The sequence below is a fragment of the Ambystoma mexicanum genome, chromosome 12 (genome assembly GCF_040938575.1).
Source record: "Ambystoma mexicanum isolate Mex_15411 chromosome 12, UKY_AmexF1_1, whole genome shotgun sequence".
Taxonomy (NCBI): Eukaryota; Metazoa; Chordata; class Amphibia; order Caudata; family Ambystomatidae; genus Ambystoma; species Ambystoma mexicanum.
This window is the reverse complement of record NC_090936.1, coordinates 424,134,412-424,146,687: the sequence shown is the minus strand read 5'-3', so window position 1 is coordinate 424,146,687 and position 12,276 is coordinate 424,134,412. Positions and strand designations below refer to the sequence as shown.

Sequence of the window (12,276 nt, the reverse complement as noted above, 5' to 3'; positions counted from 1 at the left end):
ACACTTATAAGGTACAGAATATGGAGAAAATAAGAAACGTTTTGCTCATCACGACATCACACTTTTCTTATTTTACATGTAACTCACAATCAGGCCCTCAGAGATGTGTGTGGTTTATCAAGGGTTCCCATTAGGTATCCTCTCCATTGTTTGCTCATTTATTGCACTTGTCGGTGTCTTCACGCGTCGCCAACTAATCTCGCAATTATCTTTTCAATATTCGACATTGTCTAATTTATCAACCCTATTCTTTGTCTGCCACGCTCCACCATACATTGTTGGGAGTAATGCCTCTGCTGCAGGCCAGGTCAGAAAATACTCTTAAATGCAAATCTGCAGATTTGCAATTTACAAACCCATGAACGCGTGCATCCCTTCATGTGCAAGGAAACACCTGACCTATAAATATGATCCAAGTGGCCTAGTATCCTCCTCTTCCATATTGTGTTGGCCTTACTTGATTAGAATATTAGAATAGGGTCTGATACCCAGGGATTGGAAGTTAGATCCTGCGCATCATTAATGCTAATGACTAGCTCCATGCCTAAGGTTCTGGAGCCAATGGTCCCTGAGTGTTCCTTAGAAAATCCAAGAGAAGAGGGATGACTTTCTTTGTATTAGGGACAGACTGCATGGCCAACTGCACCAAGCCCAGTAGGAATTCACCCTGGCCTAGGTAGGATCTGCAGAGTTGAGGATAATATCGCCTATCAGCCTGAGAATTGTTCCCCTTTCTTTTGAGTGGGAATGCTGGAATTAGCTTTAGAAGAAGCAAGGTGTGATTGCTTCACAGAAGGCACAAGACTGCACCGGACAGAACATGTGCAGGATTGCTATGCAGGTTGTCTGGGTCGGCATCCGAAGAAGTGTTTGCACCGGATACATGTCGTAAAGGCAGCAACAAGCAGCATGTGACCATCATTGGAAACGGGGAAAAGAAAAAACAGGTGCTTAGCCACTTGGAACCAAAAGAAGAAAGAATTATGTTTCCATTAAAACAATAATTCTTGTAAGGCATAGCTTTACATACATACATAGAAAGAAATCTTTAAAAAAAATGGATTGAATGACTAAAAATAAAAGAGGTAACTACACTCAAAAAGTCCTAACCAGGAGAAGTATCCTGAGAGCCCATCCCAACCTAATTGATAGGTGGAGTAAAAGGAACTTGCAGTTTGGCAGCTTTGGCCATATGTGTAAACATAAGTTAGCAGAGACCACTGTCAAATGAAGGGATGCTTGAGTATGTTGGGGGTATTAGGTTCTAAAATTACAGGTTTGCATTAAAAAAGAACAGTTTTTCATCCTGACCTGTTTCGGGAACAGGGTTCTCAATAATGTAGAAAGAAGGAAGCCCTTAGGCATAAAAGTGTGTTTTCTCCTCCTTTCTTTGTTAAAACATGTTTTACAAATCTCAAAATAAAAAGCATTTGTATATGTTGTTTCACCAACTATAACACTTCTCTAATGCATTTTTAAGTAAATAGTTTATTAAATGTTTGCAATTTTCCAGTTAACTAGTCTCACAATACTATGTTGAACATTTAGATATTTTCAATTATTTATTTCCTACATTGTTTGTTCAGTGTTTGCACTTTTTACATATATTGTTCTCGCACTATTCTGTTCAAACTTTGTTTTTTGTCCATATATCAATCTTTCTATACTGTGCTTAATCTTTCGAGTTTTCCAAGCAATTATTATATACCTACATGGTTCAATATTTGCACTTTTCAGTGCATTGCTCTCTCCATGCTTTTCAAGTGCATGCATATTTCCATTTTTTTAAATTTGTTTTTCTAAATGTTCATACATTTTTAGATGTTTGTGAACAAAACATGCTCACTACACTTTGTCCAATGCCTACATTATTCCAAATGATAATTATTTCCATACATAGGCAGCCCAACCGTGTGAAGTGACATTTTGTTTATTATTAAGTGGCAAAGAAAATCGATTTAGAAAGACTGCTCAGAGACCATTCAGAGCGATCTTTCTAACTCAATCTGTCATGCCCCTGTTTCACACGAGTGCACGCAGGGACTGACAGAAGTGTCAAGGTGAGGGAAGTCACAGGAGTGAGGTAACTGTTATTTTGTGTGTGTGTTTGGGTGTGTACTGTATGAGTATATATAGAGCGCAAACAATGACCAAAAGGCATCAAGGCGCTAAATGGAATGAGAGAAAGAGAGCCACTTCAGACAAGCATAGCTAGAAAGGATGATATTCAGAAATGTTACGAAGATCGGGCGGAAGAGCATTCCAGAGCATGGGGCCAAGCACCGTAAAGGATCTTCCTCCCGCTCTGGCACGACAGAATCTAGGAATACATAACAGGGACTGGTTAGCCGAGCGAAGTAGCCTGCTAGGATTATAGGGCACAAGTCTAGATCATACAAATTCTGCCCCAACATCGTGAGTGGATTTGAAACTTGACTCACCTCCTAATGGGGAGCCAGTCTAATTGGCAAAGTAATTCCTGAGAGTATGTTAGTCTAGGAGCTACCAGAGCGAGGCGAGCAGCTGCATTCTGGAAAGTCTGTAGGCATTGTAATAGAGCTTCAGATTGGCCAAGATAAATGCTGTTACAGTAGTCTAAGGAACCCATGATGGATGCGGTCACAATTCTGGTCCTAGACTGAAGGAGCAGGAACTGTAAGACTTTTTTCAGTACTTTCAGTTTGGTATAACCTAGTTGGCAAACTGCAGAGATCTGGGCTTCTCTGGAGCCTGTTGCCATTAATTTGATCCCTAGGCTCTTCACTAGTGGAGTGGGTTCAGGACATGAGCCCAGGAAGTTTGGCCAATAGTCACAGGTCCAAGGCTGTCCTATGTTGTTTGAACTGACCAAAGGGACCTGTGTTTTATCTCCATTAAAGTTAAGCCAATTATTGGCCATTCAATCCCCGACCGCAGATAGACAGTCTTTCAATTTACGGGAGGTCAGATGATGGCACATTGAGGCGAAAAAGAATGTGCGTGGGATCAGCATATGAGTAAACGTGAACCCTGTGGCTAGCATTCAAATTGGTCAAAGTCTGCATGCATAGGTTAAACAAAAGGGAAGATAAAGCAGACCGCTGGGGACCCCAGAGTTTATGGCTATGGGAAAAGAAGTGCAAGGGGGAAGGGAGACTGTGTGAACCCAGATAGACAGAAAGGAGGAAAACCACCTCAGTGGGATGCCTGAAATTCCTGCCTTCTGAAGACTTTGAAGCAGGCTCTGATGATCAACAGTATCAAAGGCAGCGGAAAGGTCAAGGATAATAAAAGCTCCCACCTCTCAGCGGTCCTGAAGCAGGCCAATGCTGTCCATGAGAGCAACCATCACATATTCCATTCCCATACCGGGACGGAAGCCGGACTGAAAAGGGAGACGATGTTGATAAGATTCCAAGAAGGCAGAGAGCTGGGGAGGGGTCACAATGGATTCCATCAGTTTCATGAGAACAGGAAGTAGTGAAATTGGGCAGTAGTCTCCATTGTTGCTGGGCCCAGATGTGCCCTTTTTGGTAGAGGATAGATCACTGCATTTTTTAGGAGCTCTGGAATGTGCCCTGTCGAGAAGGAGTGTTTAAGCCCAGTGGTAAACAGAGAAATAGACTTGCTAGAAGCTTCTTGGAGAATGCAGAGAGGAATTGGATCAGAGGGAGAAGCAGATCCAAGTAGTTTCAACAGTGCAGAGGAGAACATACTGTCTGTCTCTGTGCTGGATTGAACAGCACTGGATTGTGTCTATTCAGCACTAAAAGCTATAACAAGGGGATCTACAGGGAGTGACCTTCCTATACTTATCAGATCCAGAATGTTACGGATTCTGTCCCTAAAAAAGTTGGAAATATGGTTGCAGTGTGCTTGTGTTTGCAAGGTCTTAAAACTGGGTCGCACTGGAGTGGTCAGCTCTTTCTCAACTTGAAACAATTGTCTGGCGGAGCTGTTAAAATGCGCTCGGCAAAATGACACGATTTGGCTTTTCTTATGTCTGATATATGGTGGGTGCCGTATGTAGGATAGTTTAGCGGAGGGTTCGAAATAACTGTGCCATTTTCGTTCAGCTTGGCGACATTTTTGTTTCAGCAGCATAAGTGCTGCTGAAACCTTGGAGCAGAGGGCTTAGCACGTCCGGCTGTGAGCCTGGAGGGAGCCAGGCTGGCCGCTGTTTCCTGTATAGCATTGATCAGAGCCCTACAGGGATTTATTCTTCCACTTGCTTTTCCTCTCTGAGTGAGGACTGTGATCGAGTCTGTGTGTGTGTTGGTGTGCGAGCGAAGAGGGAATGTTTGTGGTGGGGAAGGTAGGGGCGGTATAGCAGGTAAATGTGTGCTTGCGTGTCTGACTGGTAGAAAGTGAGGGGTATTGTTTTAGGCTGAGAGAGGGTGGCGGGGGATGGAAGGCGGCGTTGGGTGGAAACCACCCAAATCTATTGAAATCATGCTGGTGTAGGAGAGAGTGGAAGTGGGTGTAGGGGTGTTGGCCGGGTCGCCTTTTCAAGGGGTGGTTCGGAGTGTAATATTTCAGCATTTTAGAGGCCACTCAAAATCGGCCGAAAGAAATTCGTTTTTTCCGTTCGTCCTTCAAATTCAAAATGCAGACATATCACATAGAACCAGCTCAATATGTTTGAGCAGTTCTACAATGTACTACTTTTTCCATACTTGAATCAGCTAAAATTTACATTCTTACAAACTGTTCATGATTATGATGAACATTAACTATGTAAGCGTTTCCATTAGTTGCGTACCATGTAAAAAATAATTTAGTTTAAATACAGAGTGTGGGGTGGCGTCTCTCGCTCTGACAATCATGGGGGTGGGGGGCAGATGAATAGCTGTATGCCTTCACTGAGTGCAGGCGACCCAGGGGCACTGTATTATGATTTGTTTCTGGGGATGCTGGCCTGGCAACATGCAGGTAGAAAGGCAACTTAAGCATTCAGGCTCCACCATCTTGTCAACAAATACATTTACCTTTTAGGCAAATAGGAAAAAATGCAATGACTGTGAGCCACTCCCCCTCTCACTAGCGTGCAATCTAGTCCTGAAGAACACATAAAAAGCGTTAGGAGCCACAAGGGCCTGGATAGTCCGGCTGGAAAAAGGCGGGAATAACTGGTTTCCCAGAGCAGCTAGAATCTTTACCAAAAGCATTGTGGGACAGGAAGTTATAGGTTAATATGTCTAGTATGTGTAGATTCATCTATTTGTCTTAATACCTCTTTTGCCTAAAAATAGGACTTCATAAAACATCACTCCTGCTTGGCCAACCTAGTTGCATGTTGCCATGCGATACACACTGTAGATCATGTGCGGCAGCCAGGCATAGCCTACCAAGCTCAACAACATTGCTTTCTACTGGCTTTCCCATCCATGTCCAATTCTTTTATTTTCCCAGGAACATTTTGGGACAATGTGTGATTCGTATCGATATGTTTGTATAGTGACGGCAGCAAGGTTGTACAATGTTTTCCCTTTTGCGATTAAATTTTCTTTGTCGGTCTTGCTCCAATCCAATATGTTAGCGGTCTGCAACCTTTGGCTCTCCAGATGTTTTGGACTACAACTCCCATTGACCCCAGCCATCATAGCCAATTGTTAGGGATCATAGGAGTTATAGTCCAAAGCATCTGAGGAGCTGCTGGGTGGAAACCCCTGCACTATTTAAGCAACCCTTGCAACACTCTTTTCTAGTCCGAATGCCACATGGGTTCAATAGGATTGGATATCCAGTTTACGAATTCCCTTGGCCACCGCACTGAGTAACTATGAAGATGGCAAATGCTCACAGGCGATACCTGCCTTTCTATGATTCTGTGTGACATGCGTATGACCATCACCCAGGCTTCTCAAACAACACAACATGAGACAGTTCCAACCCTTCCATCCACTAATTGTAAAATGTGTATGAAGCAAATCTGAGACCAAACCAATGTTTCCCCTTAAGGTGGTTCTGCAAGGTCCAAAGTGAAGCCCTTAGTAATGGTAAGTACCAAATGACTGGAGAAGGGTACACACTCAACTTGTTTCACGCATGTATATTTGTGCAGAATCCAGCCCGCTCAGCTGAATACATTTTAGGGATTTGGGACAATGCCTAAAGTCTGCCTAGCTCACCCGAAAAAAAGAATTGATGGAACTGGAAAATGGTTTGCTCTGATGTTGTGTACCCCAATGTCACTGCTATTTATAGACTCCCTAGGTACCTATCAGGACCTACATAATTGGACAGGCACTTTGGTAGGTATTTGTCAGAGGAAAACCAGGAGGAAAAATAATGCATTTTTTACATGTTTATAGATAAGATTATTATGCGCATTATATGATGGTTATTAGTTATGAATATTTTAAAAGGTCATGCATGCTGCAATCCTTTATCATTAAAATCTACTGTTTCTGAAATGTTGGGACTCACATTTTCTTTTATGGACCCACGTGCTGTAAATTTCCGATATTGGGGTCTCAGTTCTAGGGAGGATTCCTGGGGGACACTCATCCTGATTGGGATAGGCACTCACGTGACAGATCTATTTGATCATGTCCATACATGGAGAATGGGTTGGGACAGCAGCTGAAGAGAAGATGGATCATGGGATGGGATGCCTCTGCATTGCCTACTTACCTTGGTTGCCAACACACACTTACCTCAACTGTGCTCTCTGAGCTCTTCTCCCCGAAGTCTCTTTTGCCTTAAAGAGAAGAAACGGAACACACAAGTTACTTGTTGAAAGGGAAATAGATACTGGTTCAAACGGGGACACACACAGGCAGGTCCCATAATAAAAACTGATTGTTGAGAGCGGGTGTCACTAGCACCAAACTCAACTGCACTGATGTCAGCCAGCTAGAGTGAACGTCTGAATTGCCCTCAGAAGTGCATGCATTCGCGACTTGAGCTTTCTTGCTAGCGGGTTTAGCTCGTGCACATTAACGAATGTAGCCTGATTTGGCAACGTTTGCAAGCATTGATCGTCGTCAGCATCTCATGGTGTAACCCAATGGGCAATCACGCAAGGTCAATTCTTAACTGGGGCAACATGACATGACCTGAAGAATGTGACTGGCCAGGGTACTGGAACGCTTGCCTTACTACTCTCAGTTGATTGCAGGCATTATAATCAGACATGCCCCTTAAGGGATTTGGCCTATGAAAAGTGGTGTACATGGTACCAGTGTTTGTGTGTGCCTCTCTTTGTTGATATGGGCAAGGTGAGCATCAACACATGCATCTTTGGGCTTATGAATATGTCTTAGCTTTGGGCATATGAATACGGATATGAATTGGCTGGGTCAGCTGCACAGCTGGCCCCTGCACTGTGTCAATTATTTTATATTTATTTATTTATTTATGTTTATAAAGCGCATGTCACTGGCCCGGAGGCATAATAGCGCTAACAGGATGTACAACATATAATCATAGCATATAAAAACAGGGACTATGCCTAGGAAAGGGCGGGCAGCCCACAGGCCAAGCCTGGCTGGGGTGCTGTAGATAGACTAGGGTTCATCCAAACAACCTGGTTGTCAAATCCTTCTTAAAAGTAGAAAAAGATTGGCACAACCTCAAATTGAGAGGCAGCGCCTTCCATCTCTTAGGGGCTGCATGTTGATGTGAAGGGTGCACAGACCATCTTCCTACTGCAAATCTGGGCCGTGCATAGCACCATTTGGCAGAGTTGCTTTTTTCCTTTTTATGAAGTATACCACTATGTGTGCCCAACGGCATAAGAACGTTTTTAACAAGTGGCTTTGCATATGTATGTTTGTTATTGTATTATTATTATTTGAAGAAGTGTATGAGTCCTCTTCTGGCACCTCAAACATCTCGGGATCTATGCAGCCAATCAGGTTCATGTTTATCCTTGCCAATCTAGAGGAGGGTCAGAGGATACACCATATCTTCACTGAGGCTCAACCTTGCCCTTCTCCCCATTCAACAGAGACCTCTGACTGTCCCTCCCTCGCAGCCATTGCCACTAACATCATCTGACATTCATTCGTCCTCATCTCCATCAATGAGACTCTTTCCCTAATTAAGATAATTCCATGGCCAGGGTCTTCAAGAACGGTCAGAAACTGATTTCCTAGACTGTAGCACCTGTGATCCAAATGATTACAGTTTGCTACTTGCCCTCGGGTCATGTGATGGGTGGGTTTACAAAAACAATGCTGGCAGCACTTCTTAAAAAGGACTTCCACAAACCCATGCCAGCGCATTCATCAGATAACTGATTGGCTGATCATTTTGAAACATGTTGTGATGCATAGTCACATTCAAAAAGTTCTCTAGTAAAACAAAAAAAACATGGAAACCGAAGGCCGTCTCTCAAGCAACACCCTGGATCTCTCCTAAACTACAAGGCAGGTGTGCTATTCTTTGGTCTTTAAGTCAATGTTACGCAGAACAGAAAAATTGTCAGACCATAGTGTATGGGCCTTCTCAGTAATTTCTCCGACAAAATAATGCTCCAGTTGCGATAATCAGGATATGTTGATATGACATTTATAAAGTGCCTATACACAAGTGTTTCAAGGCGCGAAAGTGGCGTACATGATTGCACACAATGGGGATGATATAACGAGAGAAGCAGAAATCTTTTGCCAGGAAGTCCAAAAGAGAGTCCCAAAGATTGACTCTTTAATTGGGTGATGCGATCTGAAACGCAAATCAAACTCTCACAAGCAAATGCAATACCCTAATTCATGGAAGAAAACCCTCAATTTTACCATAAGACACAACTATTACAAAACCTTTGAAGGCTTCTCGTTGTCCATCCCATCCACGGCCTTCCATCAGAGACTGGACCACCGACTTCACTATGCATAATTTGACTCGATTATCAGCTGCAATTTGCAAGGAACCCATGTTTTAAAGTCTTCACTCCTTTATTGTTTGTGAATGATTATTGACCCATGGTAGTTGGGTGGTCATTCGTTTTTGATCTCACCCTTTTTCCGTGATTGATTAGGGTCTGTCCATAGCCCACACACAGCAAACAGAACTGACTCTAAGCAGGGGACATTTAAGTGTGAGGAGAAAGATTGACAGTGATCCTGGCCCAAAACATGCAACCGTTTATAATTGTGATTACCATTGTAGTTTTTATTATTGGTATTATATGACAGTCAGTGTTGTTATAAAACACATTCTGAGGGTGTAATCCCTTCTCCACTTAATTATTATCTTGCCACTGTACCCATTAAGGGGGAGGATTTTGCCAATGGAAAGAGTTGAGGCACTGGAAAAGCCAAGTCTCCAAGGATTCGTCTGATGTCACTCATACTGTTGGTTCAACAACATTCCCGATTGCTTACCTGTAGGTTAGTTTGTCTAATGGGACTTGCATCTGCTGGAAATAGCATTGCAACTACATTGCCAACAGCCCAGCTCATAATACAACATATATCAGCGCACAGTGATGACAACACAGGCGGTTTCCGAGAATTGATAGGAACAGAAATGAAAATATAATTGCTTGTGTTCCACCTTTGTATGTTGCATTTTAGTGAAGGTGGCCCTTGTTTCATATTTGTAATGGACACTTGCTATTTCAAAAACACTTTTGTGGACAGGGAGCACGATGTCATGTAATCTAGCACTAAATTGGGCAGAGTCGCCCAACTGGAATTGGATGCATTTAAAGGACAACATACGGATCACAGCCTCATCCAATATGGCAGCAACTGACCTGTCGGCGACCCGTGCTTGGACTGCGGCTCCACCCGAGCTGTGTTTGTTTTCAGTAACAAAGACTTGTCGCCACCCTGTTGTTTCTCCTGCTCCCCTGTGAGGCATGACATGGTAATGACAGGCACAAGAGAAGGGACGGATGGCAGAGTGGGACAAAAAGAGGATGAGTGAGATAGCATTGAAAGACATAATGGAAATGCATCAGTATTTGATTAACATGAAAAACAGAGATAGCATGAGAGAAAGAGGAACTGATTAATCAATGTCATGTACATTGGTTTCTACAGTCAGCCTTATCCTTAACTTATACTGCCACTTGCATTATGTTATGAATATTTTTTAATTAATAATTGTCAGTCGCCTATAATGAATAGTAATACTTTTTCAATTCATCCTATATGAACCTAAACTCATGCTGTAAATCATACGGAAATAGTGCAGCCAGGTTTGCATGGCTAAACCTGTACATGACAGCGAGTCCCTTTCCTTGGCCCGGGCGAGCGGGGGACGGGCTGGGAGCAGAGCTAAACAGCTCAGGAGGTGGGCGCAGTAAGGACCCAGAAAGCAGACTCTGATCTGGCCGCACAAAAGATTAAGCCGTCTGCTGTGCCGGTGGGTGCTCCTGAGATGTTCGGCTGGCTGCTCTCTGCCAACTTGTGGATGACTGCGATACGTTCGGAATATGCAAAAAAAGGAATGCATATTCCAAATGCAAACGAGAGGCTCTGGAGTCGCACACTCTGTGCCCCTCATTCTTTGTGCTGACAGCCTTTCAAGTGGGGCAGTTTATAACTGATGGCTCACTTAACTAGCCATTGTTTTACACAGTATGTACTTAACATTTCAGTGTTAAGACCTGAACATGGGGCATTTTTATTCATCGGGCCTGCACAAGCATCAGTTAGCTGAAAAAACCTATGCATTCTTCAAAGAGAATCAAAATGCTGCACAGAAAAAGTTTTAAACTATTTTGTTTACTTTCATGTATCTTTAGTTGACACGTCAAAACGTTTTTCTTTGTATATCACTTTTTAGTTACATATGGCACAACGCTGGGAAGGTTAACTGTCATTTTCTTGCTTAAGTATTCTAGTGGCTGCTTTGGGACATAAATGCTTGCACTCAGCATCAAAGGTCTTTTAATGTTCTAAACAAGACAGCCACTGCCTAGCGCGCACGCCAGATGGCAACTCAATGTCACTTGGCACTTTGATTAGGAAAGTAGACTTCATTACGTGTCACCATGCAGACAGGAGTCCATGGCAAATCAATGCAGTGATATGAGTGCACCAATGTTTTGTATGCTGCACAAGCCACCCTGTTGGTTAATGATTTCTATGTGGCGCTCCCGCATGTACCAGCACATATGCCTGTTTTTGTCTGATGTGTCCAATGTCCATTGAATAGTATACTGGAACGTTTTGTGTATGTGGCTCTGACGAGCATGCCATACTGTGCCCACAGCAATCAAAGAAGTAGCCACAAAATGTACATCCACTAGGCCAAATGCCCTTTCTACACTGATACACCGTGATTTTCACTAGCTGCAGGATAGCACTAATAAGAAATGCTAATGCCAGCTCCGTTAAATAAAGCATGAGCCTGCTAGTTTTTGCAGAAATAACACATGAGGCCTGCGTAATAGTGAGGAGGTAGTGGCTGAGGAACTCTGGACCCTTTACCATGCAATAGAAGTCAGTTTTGTTTAAAAGCTTCATCAGATTATTACTGTTAAGGCTAAAGTGCATAAGAGGTACAATCCTTCCTGTGTAGCCTTTCTGTGCATTGCTTAATGGGTCTCTCTTCTGTGGTATCCTGTCCTCTCAATAGACATAATTCTCAACTGATGTTTCTATATTGGGGGTTGGGCATGCTCACACTGAGACCCAGCCCTTCCTCATCTAAAAATTCTTCAGAAACAGGAAGCAAAAGAGCCCTTGTACCCCATCTGACTGCCTGATGTTGCATCCATTTTATACTCTGGTCCAAATTAGTATGTATGTTTTATGCTAACAAACATTTCTATGATGCAGTGAGTGTTGTGAACAATGATGTGAGCACCAACCCATGCATCTGTTATGAATTTAGAGATTCACTCATACAATCCTTTTATCACAGACTTGATTGTACAATATAAAGATCTCTGATCACTGTTATGTCTTGGTGAGGTCTGTGATTTAATGTAAAGCATTAGGGGAACCCTCACTGGTGCTATTTGTCCCCTTTGCCGCTCTCATGGAGGTATTTTGAAAGAGTACCAACTGTCCATCTTGGAATGATAACCTTCCATCAGAAAGTAATTCATCTGGTTAGTCCAATATTATCCCTTGTGAAATATAAGTGAGGTGGTATGAACAGAACACCTGCAACACGTGCTGAGTGGGCCCTGAAAAACCATTTACTTGGACAGCAAGAGCTGTGTTTTCACTGAGAATTCTTCTGTAAAGTATTTGCATTACAATGTAATAAAACTAGCTTCATTTATATAGCAATTATTTATTCATATTGAGGAGGAGTTTTGTTGCATAACACATAGGTGTAGTTTGGGAGTGATGTGTGCCAGCCGGTGTGGGGCGCATTCTGGTGTTTCGC

The 12,276-nt window shown here is 42.9% G+C and overlaps 1 protein-coding gene across 5 annotated transcripts in view; it reads right to left on the bottom strand.

The window, feature by feature from the left end:
• Window positions 1-12,276, bottom strand: part of IQSEC3 (IQ motif and Sec7 domain ArfGEF 3) — a 1,249,628-nt gene that overhangs the window by 56,072 nt on the left and 1,181,280 nt on the right. For all 5 annotated transcript variants that reach the window (XM_069628576.1, XM_069628577.1, XM_069628578.1 and 2 more), the window contains 2 exons: window positions 9,683-9,778; window positions 6,639-6,682 (listed from right to left, as the gene is read on the bottom strand). In XM_069628576.1, coding sequence (XP_069484677.1) covers window positions 6,639-6,682; window positions 9,683-9,778 — 140 coding nt within the window. The remainder of the gene's footprint in view (window positions 1-6,638; window positions 6,683-9,682; window positions 9,779-12,276) is intronic.